This window comes from Chionomys nivalis, chromosome 3 (genome assembly GCF_950005125.1).
Source record: "Chionomys nivalis chromosome 3, mChiNiv1.1, whole genome shotgun sequence".
NCBI classification, from domain to species: domain Eukaryota; kingdom Metazoa; phylum Chordata; class Mammalia; order Rodentia; family Cricetidae; genus Chionomys; species Chionomys nivalis.
Window position 1 is genome coordinate 89,680,904 of NC_080088.1, and position 20,227 is coordinate 89,701,130.

Here is a 20,227-nt window from a genome sequence, read left to right on the forward strand (position 1 = left end):
AAAAGAAAACTCCAGAGAGCTACCAGTGTTTACACTGTCTAGACCAGAATGTATAAAATAACCACTTATTCTGGGTAACTTTTAAAATTGTGTGTGTGCAAGCTTGTTGCTGCTTGCCCATGGAGGTCAGAAGACAGCTTACTGGCAGCGGTTCTCTCCTTCCACCTTGTGGCTCCTGGAGACTGAATTCGGGCTGTCAAGCTGTCTTGACAGCAGGCCCCTTAATTACTTATTTTAAATGTCTCATCGAAGTAATCTTACTGATGGGCATTACTGTTTCTTTTTTTTTTCCTTTCTACCATGGAATGCAGTATCATTGACTGTAACATCTTTTTTAACTTTCAGAGTGCTTCCCTGGGATATAGTCTCAAGAGATATTAATAGCCCAGAGATAGTTTTAAGCCCTTTTGATATATAACATCCTTTGTAATAATTCTCAAATTCTATGAACTGCTGAAACACATTGGCTTCTAAGTTTTCTCCCTCTGTGTCTGGCTTTTACCTTCGAATCCCTCAAGAGTGTGGACTCACAGGTTCTGGAGCACCTGAAAAGCAATCCCCAAAACAGCTGGCTTCCTAAATTCCAATGTCAACTGTTTAACTAGTGCCACTGTCTTTCCTAAAGTACTATGTCAAAGTGTGATCTAGGCGAAAGGCAAGGCATCCCCAGGGATCTTGTGTCTCCAGCCGGGCAGCCGGTATGTAGGAGGGTTTGTAACTGGGTTCCTTCTTTTCATAAACAAAACACCCACTCGGTGCCACTGTGCTACCCCTGGCTTTTACTATGAGAACTGAACGTGGCAAATGCCAAGAAGGGTGCCAACTTCCTACCAGCTCGGCCACCTCGTTTCTTTCAGGGGGGAAAAAACATCTGAGAAGCTCTGGAATTCTAGAAGGCACCTTGATTAACCACTTCACGGGGAAGCCTTCAATACTGCTGATTCTTACAGGCAGCTGTTCCAGCAGCCTGTAATTAAGACCTTTTTTTTTTCCTTCTTCCCCAAAACACTCCCTTATTACATGGGATTCTGATCATTCTGTCAGCAAAAAGGAAGATCGTTACTCAAAGTCCAAACAGCTCCAACTTGGGGTGTTTGGGTGAAAATGAGGGGAACTTAACCCTTCGCTTTCTCAATCAACGATCCATTCCACATACGGAGACTCTTTATTGTTTTGGAAAACCAAATTCACAAGATGACAAAATAATTTGTATTCCACTGAGTAGCTTACAACCAACAGCACGTTTGCAGCAGAATGGAACTTAAGGTACAAACAGCCTGAGCAACACCGAGAACTGATAACCCTCTTCTGGAGAGGTGTGTGCCACACGCACCTGCCCCGGAGTCTTAAACCTTGCTGGCTGTGGCTCCTGAGTCCCACCCTCGGTTTTAAAGGGATCCCATCTGATCCCTTTAATTTCTTAAATTATATTTTCCCTTTGGTAGTATTGGGGATCAAACTCAAGGTCTCGGGCATGCTAGACACGGATTCTGTCACTGAGCCATTTATCCCCCCCTCTTGATTTTTACACCTTCCCCCCACCCCGTAGCATTTTTTCAATTTGATAAAAATGCATGCTCAGACCCGGACTCGGGCAGTCTGCCCCTCTTGTCGCTTAAGCCATTCGCAGCGAACACTTCTGATTAAAAACCAGAGACGTGGTCATGATTTCCAACCTTCCCCCTTTCCCCCGATGGACACCCTTGAGACATCCAAATTGAAAACTTTGCCCTCCTCATTATTTCCCACGAGCTCCCTAGCTCCAGCCACCTGAGGAGAGCTGGAAAGGAGCGGGGCCCGTCCGAAACAGCTGGGCTCGGGAGGGCGTGGACGCCCTTGGCGATGAGACGCTGGGAAGGTCGCCCCGCAATGTGCCCCTACCTCGGAAAGGCGACCTGGAGCTGCGCCGCGGAGACCCCGGCCTCGAACCCCCGACCAGCGACCGCTCTGGGAGACGATCCCGCGGTCTCCGACATGTCCACTCACCAGGGCTGCGAAGCCTGCGCCCCGGCCTCACCCCACACACCTCCCCACGGTCGCCGTCACCCCACCCTACCCCCGGCCCCACACCTCAAGCCGGTGGGCTCTCCCACAGCGCGACCCCCGGCCTCCGGGCCGCCCAGCGAGCGAGCCACACCTCCATCACTCACCACTGCCGCCCTCACCGCCACCGCCTTCGTCCATCTTGAGGCCACTCCCCGCCAGCCGGCGAGCCCGGAGCCTGCGGGAGCGACAGGGCTGAAAGCCGGGACCAGAAGAAGCAGCCGCGAGGAGAACCGTGGAGCTACTCTGCGCGCGCGGCCCGGGTCGCGGCCGGGCCTCCTCGGAGGGCCGGGCGGGGCCTCACTGCTCGGGTACAGTCACGTGATGCAAACCACGCCTCCTCCTGCCGGTGTGGGCGGAGCCTAGGCGCTGAGCAGTCCCGCCCTCTAAACCCCGCCCGGCCTTGCAGTAGCTGCAGTTGCTGCTAGCCCAGAGACCAGGATCCTGCAGAGCAGCACACTCCCTCAAACCTCCATTCTCAAGCTCTAGGGCATCCTAGAGACGAAGACTTGTCAATAGGGGGCACGGGGACGCCCCACTCTACAAAGCCAGGTGGCTAGGGTTGCGACTCGCGTGCATGGAGTAGGGGAGTGGGAAAAAAATCCAGAAGTGAAGGCTGATAATTGCTCCCCCCTTAAAGGTAGGACAGACGGACTATAAAGTTTTACTGTGACCTCAGCATGCGTGAGCGTCCACACATTACATGCACACAAATAATGTGTGGGGACATAGTTTTGCTGTTAAGAGCACTTACTGTTCTTGGAGAGGACCAGAGTTTAGTTCCCAGCACCCACATGGGAAAGCTCAGAACCCCCTGTAACTCCAAAAAGACAGCTGCACTCCCATCCACATATCTACACACAGACACACACCTAATTAAAAAGAAAATAAAAGTTTAAAAAAGAATAAGGAGCTGGAGAGATGGCTCGGCTCAGCAATTAAGAGCACAGGTTGCTTTTCTGGATCCCTTTGGTTCGATTCCTAGGACCTACATGGAGGCACACAAGTCTGTAACTCCACTTCCAGGGTATGTGACACACTTTCTTGCCTCCACAAGCACCAGGCATGCTTGTGGTGCATATATATGCACTCAGGAAAAACATGGGTACACATAGAATAAAATTTAAAAAAAAATGAGACAGTGTAACACAGGCTGTCCTGGAACTTTCTCTGTAGACCAAACTGGCCTCAAACTCAGATATACACCTGGAATTAAAAGCGTGCACCGGCTAAACAAATCTTTTTTTTTTAAGTGCTTATTTCTAAAAATATTAAAACTTGGGTATGGTGATGGATACCTTTGATTCCAGCAGGCAGAGCTCTATGAATTCAAAGTGGGCTTGGTCTATATAGTGAGTTCCAGGCTAGCCAAAGCTACCTAGAGAGATCCAGTCTGAAATAATAATAATAATAATAATAATAATAATAATAATAATAATAATAATAATCTGAAAATGAGCTCTCTGACAAGTCAGCCTCTCCCCACCTCCACCCTTCTTCATCCTCAGGATGTTAGGATAATTCCAGCCTTTTATCCCTCAGATGTATAATAACAATGGAGTCTCAGTTTTCCTGTGGATTGGTTGCATTTTAAAATTAACAAAGTATAAGGCTTGGAAATGAATGTAGTCATGACGTTGAACTCTAATCCCAGTCCAGCACAGCTGGGACCCGGCTCTCAGCAAGCATTATTATAGGAGTTGGCCAGTCTGGCGTCAGATGCCCTTGGAGTTGAGCTTTAGTCTCCCTTGGCTTGCTGCCAGCTGCCCTGGATTTATGATGCAGTAGGAGCTCTGAATTCAATTTCCCGTGGGCACAGCCCAGGGCTGAGCAGACGGCCTCAGTTCGCCCCTGCTCCAAATCTATGGCTTGCTTTTTTCATTCCATGTCTCGTTTCCAGTAACCTCTCCTTAGTATTGACTGTGGGCCCTCCCGAGCCTTTCTGCTTGGATTAAATTGCATTAAAGAAAAGCAAACATTGTAAGGGAGGAGATAGTTCATCTGTAATAAAATTTTCCAGCAACTGTTTTATATTTACAAATTGCCCATTGAATCAAAGGATACTTCCCCCATCAGCTATTTATCAAAGCAGACAGCTTTCACCTTTTTGTTCAAGGTTATAGGATGATTTCAAAGGCTCCAATTTCCTGATAACCTCAAAAATTATAACCCTGGACATTCTGCTGCTTCCTAGATCATGAGGTATGCTTCTGTGAGTTGATAAGATGGTTAGTAGCTTGTGATAGAGATACATAGAGAAGCAATCTGGGAATCAAGAGATGTCTGTTCAAGTCCTGATGAACAAAAATGTGACTTCCTGATGCTGTGCCTGTGAGCTTTCTTATCTCAAGATAACAGCTTCCTATCTGAGAAAAAAAATCAACAGCACTCTGAACACGATAATGTGCCAGGGTGGGGCTTTGAACTCAGATATCATCAATTATAAATGCTTCTCAATATTAATCCCTCGGCTGGTGAAATGGCTCGGTAGGTAAAGGCGCTTGCTGCCAAGCCTGGCCACCTGAGTTCAATCCCCAGACCGCACATGGTAAAAGCACTGACTCCAGTAAGCAGTCCTCTGACCTCCATGCATACACCATAACACACCCACTCCCACACATACACATACACACCGAGCAATAATGCAAGTTAATATATATTAATATTCATTCGTGATGCTTCCATTTTCTTGAAGCATGGTCTATAGGTACCTCTCTCGGAGTCTGAATCTAAAAAGCTGCTTCTGATACCCATCAAGTCCAGTTCATTAGCATAAAGCACACAGAAGTTATTTGTAAGCAACGTGCATTACCTACCCTGGGTTAGCCTGAGCCCTCATTTCAACAAAGCCTGAAAGAATGTTGGGAGAAAAGATGGCTCGATGGGTAAAAGTGTTTATTCTGTAAGCATAAGGACGTGAACTCAGACCCCAGCGCCCACATGAAAAGCCAGGCATGGCCATAGTAGTCATGTGTAGTAGAGAGACAGGTTGATCCTAAGAGCTCGGAGGCCTCCAGCCTAGCCAAACTGGCAAGCTTCCAGTTCAGTGAGAGACCGCTTCTCAAGGCATTAAAAAGGAGAGGGGTTAGAGGAAGGGATCTGGCCAGGTGGTGGTGGCACACCCCTGTAATCCCAACACTCAGGAGGAAGAGAGGCAGGCAGATCTCAGATATAAACGGCTTACAGAGCTAGTTCCAAGATTGTCAGGGCTACACAGAGAAATCCTGTCTCGAAAAAAAATAAACAAACAAAGACGAAAGCATCTAACATAACATTCTTCTCTGGCCTCCTCATGGGTACCACACAACACACAAGGATGCTGGGGGATGCTCTACAGTTAAGACCATTTGTTCTTGCAAAGGGCCACGTTCAGTAGCACGTGATAACTTTCAGCCACCCCTAACTCCAGTTTTAGGAAATCCAACATCTTCTGACTTCCTCAGGCAAAAGACATACACGTGTAGGTGTACATGCATTCATGCAGGCAAAACACTAATTCACATAAAATAAATCTTAAAAAAAAATTTTAAAGAACAATGGGAGAATAAAGACTTACAGTGTCATTTCTCCCTGTTATTGTAGAAATCTTAGGATTTTAAGACCTTCAAAATTCCCAGATGTTCCGCAGGTGAGGGTCGCTGGGCAGGGCCGCGGGGCTCCAGGGCTTCCTGGGGCTTAGGGAGCGGGCCTGATTGGTCAGTTCCTGGTCCCCCCAGCAGCATGGCGTCCTGGGCCAAGCCCTCTGAGCCCGCTGCTCGGCCACCTGCTGGGGTCCCACCATTGGAGGACTTTGAGGTGCTTGATGGGGTAGAAGATGCAGATGGGGAAGAGGAAGAAGAGGAGGAAGATGACCTCAGTGGGCTGCCGCCACTAGAGGATATGGGACAGCTGACAGTGGAGGAGACTGAGCAGCCAGGAGCCCTGGCTCGGGAGTTCCTGGCAGCCACAGAACCTGAGCCAGCCCCAGCCCCAGCCCCTGAAGAGTGGCTGGACATCCTGGGGAACGGACTGCTGCGGAAGAAGACACTGGTCCCTGGCCCGCCAGGCTCTAGCCGCCCTCTCAAGGGCCAGGTGGTGACCGTGCACCCGCAGATGTCCCTAGAAAATGGCACCCACGTACAGGAAGAGCCTGAACTGACCTTCACGCTGGGAGACTGTGATGTCATCCAGGCCTTGGACCTCAGTGTCCCGCTCATGGATGTGGGTGAGACAGCCATGGTCACCGCTGACTCCAAGTACTGCTACGGTCCCCAAGGCAGCAGGAGCCCGTACATCCCCCCCCCACGCGGCCCTGTGTCTGGAAGTCACCCTGAAGATGGCAGAGGATGGACCTGACCTAGAGATGCTGAGTGGGCAAGAGCGTGTGGCTCTGGCAAACCGCAAGCGGGAGTGTGGCAATGCCCACTACCAGCGTGCTGACTTTGTGCTGGCTGCCAACTCCTATGACTTGGCCATCAAGGCCATCACCTCCAGTGCTAAAGTGGACATGACCTGTGAGGAAGAGGAGCAGCTGCTACAACTGAAGGTCAAGTGTCTGAACAACCTCGCGGCGTCGCAGCTGAAGCTGGACCACTACCGTGCGGCACTGTGCTCCTGCAGCCAGGTGCTAGAGCACCAGCCCGACAACATCAAGGCACTGTTCCGCAAGGGCAAGGTGCTGGCTCAGCAAGGAGAATATAGTGAGGCCATCCCCATCCTGAGGGCTGCCCTGAAGCTGGAACCTTCCAACAAGACGATCCATGCGGAGCTCTCAAAGCTGGTGAAGAAGCGTGCTGCACAGCGGAGCACAGAGACCGCCCTGTACCGAAAGATGCTAGGCAACCCCAGCCGGCTGCCCGCCAAGTGTCCGGGCAAGGGGGCCTGGTCCATCCCATGGAAGTGGCTGTTTGGGGCGACTGCTGTGGCCCTGGGGGGCGTGGCTCTCTCTGTGGTCATTGCTGCCAGGAACTGACTGCCCCCCTGCACACCTGGAACCCGACCTGTGCTCCCCAACTCCCCCCAGGCTCCCTGTCCACTGCCCTCCCTGGCCGAGCCACCTCCTCTGGGTTGGGGGAGCAAGGATTGCGGGTCACACACCCCAACAAGCAGGAAGGACTGAGGCCCTGAAGGGGTACATAGGGTACAGCCCAGGTGGAGGGGCCCCGTTGCTCCAGACCCAACTGTCTCTGTTCCACATCCCTGCCCTCTGGGCTCTGGCCTCAGTTTTTCCCTCTCATTACGCCTGGGGCAGCCCTTACTACTAGTCCTGCCTACCTGCCCCCTGTCCAGGCTCCCCCACAGTGAATGAAATAAAGCCTCACCCCGCAAAAAAAAAAAAAAATTCCCAGATGTTAATATCAGGGGAAAAAGTTGATTTTTTTGAGAAGTCGTGTTTTCTGATATTTCATAAATTCCACAAAGATCTCTGTCATGCCTTCATATACGGACATCTAAAGCTAAGACTTTAGCCACTAAGACACTCAGTTGATTGGGTGCTTTTCTCAGATGTTAAAAAATGTCTTTATTACATTTATTTATTTGTAGGGGGCAGTGCATGCACACCATGGCACAGGTGTGGAGATCAAAGGACAGCTAACAGGAGCCAGCTCTCCCCTTCTGCCATGTGAGTCCTGGAATTGAACTCCGGTTGTCAGGTTTGGTAGCAGGTGCCTTCGATACTAAGCCAGCTGAGGTATTGAAATTGTTCTAAGTACATTTATAAGGAAAAGGTCTCTTATGAAAAGACATGCTCCAAATTATTGTATTAAACAAAATTATTGCATTTTTGTAATTACCAGGTCAGAATAATAGAGATAGGTACCACTTTCCTTTTTATGTTTCTTAATTGCGTATGGGTGGGTACACTTGTGTGGCATCTGTAGGGCAGTCAGGCGACAGTGTTCAAGAATTGATCTTTCTCTTTCCCCCATGTGGGTCTTGGGGAATCAATCTCAAGCCCTTTCATAGACTAGAAGGGACAGAGTCTAGAAAGGGGTATAACTATACAAATAGTTACCTGTCCTGGCCGCACCTCTGCCCCAGCTCCGGGACCGGAACCCAGGGCAGGAGTACCTACTCTGCCCATTATAATTCTGATGCCCCTTGCTGTTTGTAGCCATTCTTGTGTTTGCAGTTGCATGCCTTACTGGCTGCGCAGCCTCAGAGAGATTGTAATCTGTCTCTGCTATCACCTCCTGCAGGGTGTGGCCGTGTAAAAAGGGGAGAAAACAGCAGTGATCGCTGAGAGACAGGCAGCGTGACAAGTGGAAGACATCCTGCAAACATGCTGGAACCCATTTATCAGCCTCTTACCCATGGAGGAGACAGTTGAAGAAACCAAGAATGTGCGCATTCTGTCGAGGTTGGGACGTTATTTTTCTATGTTCATCTTTCTCTTGCCCAGGGAAGTCTGTGGAAGCAGACCGAAGTCTCTTCTCCTGGAACTAAGGGTACAACCACCAAGGCCTACCTGAACCAGTTTCTTCTTTCCCTTCCTCTCCCTTTCTCCCTCTCCCCTATCTGCTTTCTTTCAAGGAACCAGGGTGAACCTGAACTTGCTACACACAGCAGAAGATGACTTTGAACTCCTGATCCTCCTGCCTTCCGGGGTTAAGCAATATCTAGTTCATCTCCCTCTCTCCTCCTCTCTCTCTCTCTCTCTCTCTCTCTCTCTCTCTCTCTCTCTCTCTCTCTCTCTCTCCTTCCCTCTCTCCCTCCACCCCCACTCTCACTCTTTCTTTCTCCCTTCTTCTTCTTCTTCTTCTTCTTCTTCTTCTTCTTCTTCTTCTTTTTTTTTTTTTTTTTTTTGGTTTTTCGAGACAGGGTTTCTCTGTGGTTTTGGAGTCTGTCCTGGAACTAGCTCTTGTCGACCAGGCTGGTCTCGAACTCACAGAGATCCGCCTGCCTCTGCCTCCCAAGTGCTGGGATTAAAGGCGTGCACCACCACCGCCCGGCTCTTTCTCCCTTCTTGTCTCAACAAGATCTCCTGTGTATCCCAGGCTGGCCTCAATATCCTCCTGCCCCGACCTTCTGAATGCTGGCATTAAAAAACCTGCCCCAATCAAGGGGATTCGTACTGGAAAGGAAGAAATTAAGTTTTCGTTATTTGTAGATGATATGATAGTATACATAAGCGACCCCAAAAGCTCTACCAAAGAACTCCTACAGCTGATAAACACCTTTAGTAATGTGGCAGGATACAAAATCAACTCCAAAAAATCAGTTGCCTTCCTATACACTAAGGATAAGGAAGCAGAGAGAGAAATCAGAGAAGCATCACCTTTCACGATAGCCACAAATAGCATAAAATATATTGGGGTAACTCTGACCAAGGAAGTGAAAGATCTATTTGACAAGAACTTTAAGTCTTTGAAGAAAGAAATTGAAGAGGACACCAGAAAATGGAAGGATCTCCTTTGCTCTTGGATTGGGAGGATCAACATAGTAAAAATGGCAATTCTACCAAAAGCAATCTATAGATTCAATGCAATCCCCATCAAAATCCCATCAAAATTCTTCACAGATCTGGAGAAGACAATAATCAACTTTATATGGAAAAACAAAACACCCAGGATAGCCAAAACAATCTTATACAATAAAGGATCGTCTGGAGGCATTACCATTCCTGACTTCAAACTCTATTACAGAGCTACAGTATTGAAAATAGCGTGGTATTGGCATAAAAACAAAGAAGTTGACCAATGGAAACGAATAGAAGACCCGGACTTTAACCCACAAACCTATGAACACCTGATTTTTTTTTTCTGGTTTTTCGAGACAGGGTTTCTCTGTAGCTTTGGAGCCTATCCTGGAACTCCCTCTGTAGACCAGGCTGGCCTCGAACTCACAGAGATCCGCCTGCCTCTGCCTCCCGAGTGCTGGGATTAAAGGCGTGCGCCACCACCGCCCGGCCTGAACACCTGATTTTTGATAAAGGAGCTAAAAGTATACAATGGAAAAAAGAGAGCATCTTCAACAAATTGTGCTGGCAACTGGATGTCAATCTGTAGAAGAATGAAAATAGATCCATATCTATCACCATGCTCAAAACTCAAGTCCAAATGGATTAAAGACCTCAATATCAGTCCGAACACACTGAACCTGATAGAAGAGAAAGTGGGAAGTACTCTACAACACATGGGCACAGGAGAACACTTCCTACGTACAACCCCAGCAGCACAGACATTAAGGGCAACATTGAATAAATGGGACCTCCTGAGACTGAGAAGCTTCTGTAAAGCAAAGGACACTGTCATTAAGACAAAAAGGCAACCCATTGACTGGAAGATCTTCACCAACCCCACAACTGACAAAGGTCTGATCTCCAAAATATATAAAGAACTCAAGAAACTAGACTTTAAAAGGCTAATCAACCCAATTATAAAATGGGGCACTGAGCTGAACAGAGAATTCTCAACAGAAGAAATTCAAATGGCCAAAAGACACGTAAGGTCATGCTCAACTTCCTTAGCGATCAGGGAAATGCAAATCAAGACAACTTTAAGATACCATCTTACACCTGTCAGAATGGCTAAAATCAAAAACACCAATGATAACCTTTGCTGGAGAGGTTGTGGAGAAAGGGGTACACTCATCCATTGCTGGTGGGAATGCAAACTTGTGCAACCACTTTGGAAAGTAGTGTGGCGGTTTCTCAGGAAATTCGGGATCAACCTACGCCTCGACCCAGCAATACCACTCTTGGGAATATACCCAAGAAATGCCCTATCATACAACAAAAGTATATGCTCAACTATGTTCATAGCAGCATTGTTTGTAATAGCCAGAACCTGGAAACAACCTAGATGCCCTTCAATGGAAGAATGGATGAAGAAAGTATGGAATATATACATATTAGAGTACTACTCAGCAGTAAAAAAACAATGACTTCTTGAATTTTGCATGCAAATGGACGGAAATAGAAAACACTATTCCCCTTTAATCCCAGCACTCGGGAGGCAGAGGCAGGTGGATCTCTGTGAGTTCGAGGCCAGCCTGGTCTACAAGAGCTAGTTCCAGGACAGGAACCAACAGCCACGGAGAAACCCTATCTCGAAAAATAAAAAAAGAAAGAAAAGAAAAGAAAACACTATCCTGAGTGAGGTAAGCCAGACCCAAAAGAGCAACATGGGATGTACTCACTCATATTTGGTTTCTAGCCATAAATAAAGGACATTGAGCCTATAATTCGTGATCCTAGAGAAGCTAAATAAGAAGGTGAACCCAAAGAAAAACATATAGGCATCCTCCTGAATACTAACCTTCATCAGGCGATGAAAGGAGACAGAGACCCACATTGGAGCACTGGACTGAAATCTCAAGGTCCAAATCAGGAGCAGAAGGAGAGAGAGCACGAGCAAGGAACTCAGGACCGCGAGGGGTGCACCCACACACTGAGACAATGGGGATGTTCTATCGGGAACTCACCAAGGCCAGCTGGCCTGGGTCTGAAAGAGCATGGGATAAAACCGGACTCGCTGAACATAGCGGACAATGAGGACTACTGAGAACTCAAGAACAATGGCAATGGGTTTTTGATCCTACTGCACGTACTGGCTTTGTGGGAGCCTAGGCAGTTTGATGCTCACCTTACTAGACCTGGATGGAGGTGGGTGGTTCTTGGACTTCCCACAGGGCAGGGAACCCTGATTGCTCTTAGGGCTGATGAGGGAGGGGGACTTGATTGGGGGAGAGAGAGGGAAATGGGAGGCGGTGGCGGGGAGGAGGCAGAAATCTTTAATAAAGAAATAAATAAATTTTTTTTTTTAAAAAAGGTAAGGTCTACAGTTTGAAATCTATTCCAGGAAAGTTGACAAACAAGAGAAAAATGTGGTATAGATACAAGTCAAAATTTCTTTCCTACTAAAGAAAAATTAATTAAAAAATAAATGCCCTTTTGATGTGGGACTTACCTTGAAAAATAAAAAAAATAAAAAAACCCTGCCCCATTGATCTAAGATGCCCTCCTCCTGGCCTCGTCCTCCTGGCCTCGTCCTCCTGCCCCGACCTTCTGGATGCTGGCATTAACAAACCTGGCCCGTTGCTCTCAGGTGTCCTCCTCTTTCCTCCCTTGTCTCTATGCTTGCACAGGAAAAGGCCGCCTACACCACTGAGCTAAGGCCGTTGCCAGATCCGGGACAGAACTGTTCCCAGCTCCTTTGATAACGGTCAAAGAATGCAGACACAGTGGTGACAATCAGCAGACCAAGACCTCGACTAATCTGTTACATGTGGTCAGGGGTCTGGTCCAGTCTGGGGAATGCACATACAGGCAGCCAGCCAGCTAGCTCCCTGTGGGCTCACAGTCACGAAAGGAAAGTAATGTTTTCAAAAAAAAAATTAAAAATCCAATTTCACCTAGGAATAGAGCGGATCTTGGACAGATTAGCAGGCTCCGCTCTGCCCAAGCAAACAGAAGGGTTTCACGTGGCAAGTCATAGCCTTCATTAAATTTTCAAAAGCCCAGACACTCCGTCCTTCAAGCTCCATCCTTCAGACTGTTTGCTGCCATCCACCTTGGTCTCATTTTCCCCCCTGGAATCCAGCACTGACATCAGTTCCCCGGCCTCACATGACTGAGGGCAGCTTAATTTGTTTTAGATTGATTCCTAACGTGCTCTCTTTTTAGTCTTTTCCAGGAACAAAGGTGGCCGGATTTCTTTCTCATGGCAAACTTGGAAAGAATAACTGACCCTTATTCCCAGCTGTTTGTCCTTGGAAGAAAGGCATGCTAGGCAGCACCAGTTATTCTACTTATAACTTGAATTGTCTCCTACAGTAATAAAAACGCTATGCTTTTTTACCTTGTTTCTTGATCCCATTGTCTGTTCTTTGAGGAAGGTTCTCTAGGGACAGACATCGCCCACCACCCCGTCTTGATCCTCTGCGGCTAGAATTACAGGTGGGCCATCACACCCATCAGGCATTTATTTATATGGATTTGGGGTGCATCCAAACTCCAGTTATCACGGTCACACAGACAACACCCTAACTGCTAAGTCATCTTCCCAGGCTCCACACCCAGAGGTTTTTTGAGACAGGATATCAGCTGTTGCTGCTGCTGCTGCCTCTGAACTGAAACATTCCTCTGGGACTCAGGAAATAAAATTTGCAAGTTCCAGGAAGTTCATGAAACTTAACAGGATTTCCAGGATACCCTCCCCAACCAGGTTATGTAAGTAGCAAGAATTTTCTGGGAAAGAACACTCCCCTCAGAGTCCAGGGACTTAGCTTTCATGAGTGCTAACCCATGGTGGAGTGGGCTCTTTGGTGATGCGGCTGCCTTTGAGTCACCTGTGCTCCTGTAAGTGACCTTCACAAATTCACTGGACCACTAAGCTGGACTTTGGGTGGAATCCTTTCTCTCGTCTCTCATCACCTTATCAGGAGATGAATAATGTTTTTCATGTCTCCCTAGGAATACTTACCCGACAGTGGCTCCTGCAGGCCTTCAACACATGAGTCTCCTGCTTCCATCCACTGATTGCCAGGACCATAGATGTGTGCTAACACACCGAACTGGATAATGTTGTTAGTATGTTTATCTAGCTCTTTGTCTTTATAGTATGTCACTGACCTACTGAAAAAAATAATCTCCACACCAAAAAAAAAAAAAATGTAGTCACAGTCTGTGGTACACAGCTTAAAACTGTCATCAGATACTGTCCTGGAGTGCAGAGTGTATAATCAGTCAGGTAATTAAAAAGATAAAGTGTAAAGTGACAAATACAAAGACACAGCATCTGTCTGTGATTAAGGTCATCTACACAGAAAGTGTTCCTTGCCAGCAAGCGATAGGATGCTCGATGGCCCTGTGAGGACAATGACAGCTCTGACTCAGAAGAGCCTAACTATACCCAGGCAAATGTGATTCTGTAATATGGCTTATAGGGGAGCAGAAGCCAATCATGAGCTCGGGCCATGTCACACCCAGTGATTGCCTCTGGGTCCCAGTCGTGATACACCACATAGTGCCACCACTCGTACCTGGATAACCCACCTTGTCAAATCAGAGGGACAAAATGCTTCCGTTTCCTGGCTGTGTTGCCTTGTGTAAATTGTTTCGCTTCTCTGTGCCTTAGTTTCTATGAAGCAGGACTAACAACAAGCCCTGGTTCATAAAAGTGCCATGAGAAACAGATGTTGTAGAGTTGGGCATGGCGGTGTATGCCGCTAATCTCAGCACTTGGGAAGCTGAGGCGAGAGCATCAAGTTCAATGCTAGGACCAGGTGCATTGGCTGCTCTTGGTTCCATACCTAGTACCCACAGGGTAGCGCACAATCATCCATAGCTCAGGGTCAGGATCCAGTGCCCACTACTGACCTAAATGGGCAGGAGGCATGTACACAGTTCACAAATATACACACACGCTGGCAAACCACCTACACGTGTAAAATTAATTAATTAAGTGCGCCCATCCCCAGTTCTCTCCTCTCTTCTCTAGAGTATCCTGGGGTTCCTAAATCTTGGTAGTCTGTTCTGCATGGCCAGTACCCCAACATAGGCTCTGCACTAACCCTGGTGCTCTATAACTACCACATCTTCTGAATTCAAAGATTATGACCAGATCTTCCTAGTGCTCACTGCAGATATCACCAAGATTCCCAGGGTCCCAGAATGTAATTCCAGCTGCTTTGAGGGTGAGGCAGGAAAATCAAAAGTTCCAGGCCAGATTGGGTTACACAGAAGTACAAAGTCAGTCTAGGCAACTTCATGAGACACTGTCTCAAAAAAAAAAAAAAAAAAGAAGGAAAAAGAAAAAAAGGTCTGGGGTGTGGCTCAGTGACAGAGCCCCTGCCTAGAATCCCCCAGTGAGGGGCTGGGTGTAGTTCAGTGGTAGAGCCCCTGCCTAGATTCCCCCAGTGAGTGGTTGGGGTGTGGCTTAGTTTGGTAAAATGTTTGGTAGAATGTTTGCCTAGTATATGTCAGGCCCTAGATTCAGTCTTCAGTACTACTAGAAAAAAATAGGTTATCTAGACAGATTCCTGATTCCAGGTGAAGAAAAAGTGATCTCTAATCCTCTCACTAATACACACAACCTGAGTGAACGTTGTACATGAAACAGACTTAAGAAAACGCAGAGGGAAGGCAGCAGATGGGCTCTGGACACAGGGACCCAAGAAACACCAGGCGATAACTTTCCTTGTATTCGTTCTGTTCCATCTCTCCTAGAGTGGATGCTGGTGAAGCCAGACATTCAAACGCTCAGAAACACTAACTGGTTTCTAGGGGTCGAGGCCGGTGATGGGGGTGCCCCAAGGGGGAAAAAGGCTGCTCTCTTCAACCAAATCCAGGAAAGGCGTAGCCGGGAAGGATAGAGAATGTTTAGTTGATAAAGCTCAGCCCCCACTACCCTACTCCCACCATAAACAAAAGGCCTGTCTCCCATCCTCCCCGGGATGTCAGAACACATGGCAAACCCATGCCTCCCTTCCCAAAGGGCCAAACGGAAATGGATTTGATTCTAGCTACATAGAAAATAAGGCTCCTCTTTTCCCTCCCCATTGAGGGGATGTTAGAGAGGGTCAAGGGGAAAATCAGGACTTTCCCCCACCTGCCGAGGCCTAGGGGTAGCCAAAAGTTCCACCTACACTCAGAGAGAATAAAGTACCCCCCCAACCTGATATGTCAACAGAAGTCTAGTGGAAAACCTCAACTTCCAGCCCCAACCAGTGTTAATGAGGAAGATGTGCCCACTTTAGCAGAATAACTCTGGAAGACCAAGAGTCTCCTAATATATAATTTATTAAAAATCACTTATCCAAACCTTAGCATGTCTGTGTAAACCTGTAACCTCAGTACTCAGGAACCAGAGGCAGAGGATTTGGGGTGCTGGAAATCTGGCTCCTCTGGAGAGCAGCCAGTGCTCTTAACCTCTGAGCCATCTCTCCAGCCTTTTCAGGTTTTTTGTTCGTTTTTTGAGACAGGGTTTCCCCGTGTCTAGCTCTGGCTGTCCTGTAACTCTCTCTATAGACCAGGCTAGCTTTAAACTCACAGAGACCAGCCTACCCCTGCCACTTGAGTGCTTGGATTAAAGGTGTCTGCCACAATAGCTGGCTATTTTCTGATCTTTTAATGCTCAAGATAGTCTTACTACGTAGCCCAGGCTGACCTCAAACTCAATATCCTCCTGCCTCGGCCTCCTGGATGCTGGACGACGGGGCACACCACCATGCTGGAGGGACTCTTGCCAACAGCATCACAGGGAGAAAGCAACGTTTTATATGGGGACTGTGTTGTCGCTGTCGCTTCCTCTGGAGGAGGAGGAGTCTCAGATCGCATCTGCAGCTGAAGAACCAGCTTCTACAAAAACAAAGAGGGACACTCCCTCAATCAGGCAGCATTTTTCTGCGGGTAAGAAGGGCCTGAAAACAAGCAAACGAAAATCCCTTTCCAGAGGCCACAGCACATCAGTGCAGGGCCCAGGGCACATTCTTCCCCTGGAGCCTGCTCTCTGTCAGAAGGCTGAGTCCACGGCTGGGAGCTTAATAAGCATGACCCTTCAATCCTCCTCCACAAGGCCAAGTTCAAAGGAGGCAAAGAGGAGGCTCAGGGAGGCTGAAGAACCAGGCTAGGCAGGGTGAAAGTATATAGGCTTCCATTCCTCTAAACGTCTCCCTCCCTCCTCTTCTCTCTCGTCCCCCTCCCCTCCTTTTGGTGTTGCTTTTGTTGGTTGTTTTTTTTTTCTGTTGTTTTTTGTTTTTTTTTTGAGACAGAGTCTTTCTGTAATTCTGGCTCTCCTGAAGTTTGCTATATAGACCAGGCTGACCTGGAACACAAAGAGATCCTCCAGCCTCTGTCTCCAGAGTGCTGGGATTAAAGGCATGTGCCACCACTCCCAGCTTCCCTTTTTCCTTTAAAAAGAGAAAGTTTTAATTGTTTTGGTATTTTAGCATGTTTGTGTGTGATATATATGTAGGATGTATGCATATATGTATGTATGGATGTGCACCTATGCATGCTCACAGAGAGGCCAGGGAAGCTTTAGCATACTCTGCCTTACTCACCTGAGACCAGGGTCTTTCATTAACCCTGAAGCTAGGATAGTATGCTAGATGCTAGACAGATGCTCCTGTCTCCTCCACCACAGTCCTGGGATTACACACACACACACACACACACACACACACGCATACACACACGCACACACACACATGCACGTTTGCACACACACACAAAACATCATGCTTGGTTTTTTAATTTGGGCACTGGGCATTCAAACTCAAATCCTCATGCTTGAGCAGCAAGTGCTCTTACCCACAGAATCATCGCCCCAACCCCTCTTTTTGTTCTTTTATATTGGTTGTTTTCAGACCGAGTCTTGCTGGGTAGCCCATACTGGCCTTGAACCTTCCATCTGTCTGCCTCTTAAATGTTGGGAATTGAGGGCATACGTCACCACAGCTGGCTCAGTTCCCTTTTCTCTCCTAGATGTAGTAAACAAAATGAGCAAGGCCAACACCACCACCAACGTCACCATCACTATGTCTGCCTTTACTTTTCAGGACTTTCTGGAGACTGAGTGAAGGTCACACTTTTCCTGGAGCCCTCCCAGAATCCTCTCCACACCCAGAAAACAAGGCATATATTGTCCCTTTTAGAGCCTGGGAAGTGAGACTCCAGACAGTAACTCAGCTAAGACCACACAAGATGACAGGAGAAGGGCCAACGAACATTGCTTTCACTGGCCCTGTTCCTCTGGAATCCAAGAGAAAGGAAAGATTCAGTCCCAGCAAATATTTTCTGTCTACCTTTTCTTTCCCCCTTATTCTGCCCTCTGAAGCTCCCTCTGGAAATGGAGACCAGGGCTGGGCACACACTAGACAAACACTTTATTATGAGCCATGCTCCTCTACTGAAAGGTCTACCACGGAGGCACACCCCAGCCCCTCACTGGGGGATTCTAGGCAGGGGCTCTACCACTGAGCCACACCTCAGCCCCTCACTGGGGAATTCTAGGCAGGGGCTCTATCACTGAGCTACATCCCAGCATCCACATGGCAGCTCAGAACTGTCTGTAACTCCAGTTGCAGGCATTTGACACCCTCATAAAGACATCTAGACAGGCAAAATACCAGTTTTATTTATTTATTTATTTATTTATTTATTTATTTATTTTTGGGTTTTTTATTATTTATTTATTTATTTATTTATTTATTTATTTTTTGGTTTTTTTCGAGACAGGGTTTCTCTGTGGCTTTGGAGCCTGTCCTGGAACTACCTCTGTAGACCAGGCTGGTCTCAAACTTACAGAAATCCGCCTGCTTCTTTCTCCCGAGTGCTGGGATTAAAGGCGTGCGCCACCATCGCCTGGCAAAATACCAGTTTTAAATAAACATTTAAAAACAATTAAAAAGTGAGCCAGGCAGTGGTGGTGCACACCTTTATCCCAGCACTTGGGAGACAGAGGCAGGTGGATCTCTGAGTTCGAGACCAGCCTGGTCTAAAGAGCGAGTTCCAGGACAGCCAGGACTACACAGAGAACCCTGTCTCAAAAAAACTCAAAATAGAAAAATAAATAAACAAATAAAAAGTAAATAAAGTAAAAATTCAAAAGCGGCTATCTCCTAAGAAAGCACAGCCAAGTTTGACATCCTCCACACGTGTGCACGTTCACTGCACACACACACTCATATCGTGGCTGGGAAGAGAGGGTGCTCTCCGGCCAGCATGCTTTTCAGCAGGCCTCTCAAAGATGCAGCTGCCTTTGAGTCATCCACACGACTCAAAGAAACCCCTCACCCATACTCCTGGAGTAACCCAGAGAATCTCACTGGCCGCTAAGCTAGACGTCAGGAGTTCACGCTCATCTCCCTAAGAAAATCCATGACAACAAATCCCCAATGTCCTATAAAGAGCCAAGCCGGGATAAAAAGTCAGTCACACTCAGCCCCTCCCACGTCTGTGTCTCCATGCAAACTCGGGTGAGATTGATTGACCAGCAACTTGAAATTAGGCTCTCTGAGGGGTGAGTCAGGTCGGTGGATTCTCGTCACACCTGTCCTACAGAGTCTGGCATTTCTCCTTCTGCGGGCTTCTGGAAAACTAATGACAGAAGTGGCTGCCACAGCCGAGAGCACCCTTCCCAGGACATATGACAAGGCAGCTTACTAATTAATGGGTGGCCACTGAGGGCTGTGACCCTCTGAGACATGCTACCCATCAGGTTTGCCAAGAAGGGTTGCTTGTCACACAACGTCTGGGAGGTCACAGCAGGATCGGCCTGACTACAAGTGAGGAAGGGCAAGCACCAGCCTTCGGTTTTGTGTTCTTTGGATCCAGTGTGTGTGTGTGTATGTGTGTGTGTGTGTGTGTATGTATTCACATGCTTGTGCATTCATATTCAGATGTTGAGTGTTTCTCTATTGGGCACTATTCTCTTTCTTTTCTTTTTTTCTTTTATTTGATTTGTCAAGATAGGACACCTCCGGGTAGCCCCGGCTGTCCTGGAACACGCTTTGTAGACCAGGCTGGCCTACAGATCCACTTGCCTCCCAAGTGCTGGGATTACAGGCTTGCACCACCAGTGTATGTATCCTCTTTCTTTTGACGATGTCTTATACTGGCCTGGAACTATCAAAGTAGGCTAGGCTAGCCAGCAAGTCCTGGGGATCTACACATGTCCACCTCCCCAGCACTGGGTTTACAAGCCTATGCCAATACCCTGAGCTTTCTTTTACACGGAAAAGCACTTTAGCGTCTTAGCTAGCCCCTGATTTTTGTTTTTGCTGTTTTGTTTTTTGTTTGTTTGTCTTAAGCAGGTACTTGGTATGTAGCCCAGGGTTGCCTTGAACCCCCTATATAATCCAAGGTGCATTTTGATCTTGTGTCTCCTGAGTGCTAGAATAACACATGTGCCAACCCCTTCTCCACAGCTGGGAGCAAGCCTCTTGGCTAAGACCGAAGCTGAGAGCAAAGAGCAGTTGGACAACGAGCGAGAGGCATCCACACAAATCCTTGCTGCACAATACGCTCAAAGTAGCGGTGTTCATAAACTGTGAAAGGAAGAGGCTGCCCAGACATCCATCCGCGAATGTAGAGTCAGCTGCAGGATCTGTGTAGCAGAGTATTAACCACAGAAAGTCAAGACCCAGCAGATAAAACCACTTTCTAAACAATGGAATGGACCAGAATTCAGATCCTCACCACCCATACCAGTGCCAGGTAGGTGTGGCTGCTCACCTGTAATTCCAGCACACAGGATGG

The 20,227-nt window shown here is 47.6% G+C and overlaps 2 protein-coding genes across 3 annotated transcripts in view; one reads left to right on the forward strand and one right to left on the reverse strand.

The window, feature by feature from the left end:
- The window catches only part of Cyth3 (cytohesin 3), a 107,132-nt gene extending 104,809 nt beyond the window's left edge, over window positions 1-2,323 (reverse strand). The window contains exon 1 of one of the 2 annotated variants that reach the window (XM_057765642.1): window positions 2,138-2,323. Coding sequence is in view for 1 of the 2 variants with exons in the window: in XM_057765641.1 (XP_057621624.1) it covers window positions 2,151-2,184 (34 nt within the window). In the remaining variant the exon portion in view is untranslated. The remainder of the gene's footprint in view (window positions 1-2,137) is intronic. The other variant, XM_057765641.1, reaches the window with a different exon arrangement.
- Window positions 2,324-5,684: 3,361 nt separating this feature from the next.
- On the forward strand, window positions 5,685-7,344 carry LOC130871563 (peptidyl-prolyl cis-trans isomerase FKBP8-like). Its single transcript, XM_057765030.1, is given in 2 exon segments — window positions 5,685-6,318; window positions 6,320-7,344. Coding segments are annotated over 2 exon segments (1,230 nt in total). The 5' UTR covers window positions 5,685-5,763; the 3' UTR covers window positions 6,995-7,344.
- The last annotated feature ends 12,883 nt before the right edge of the window (window positions 7,345-20,227 follow it).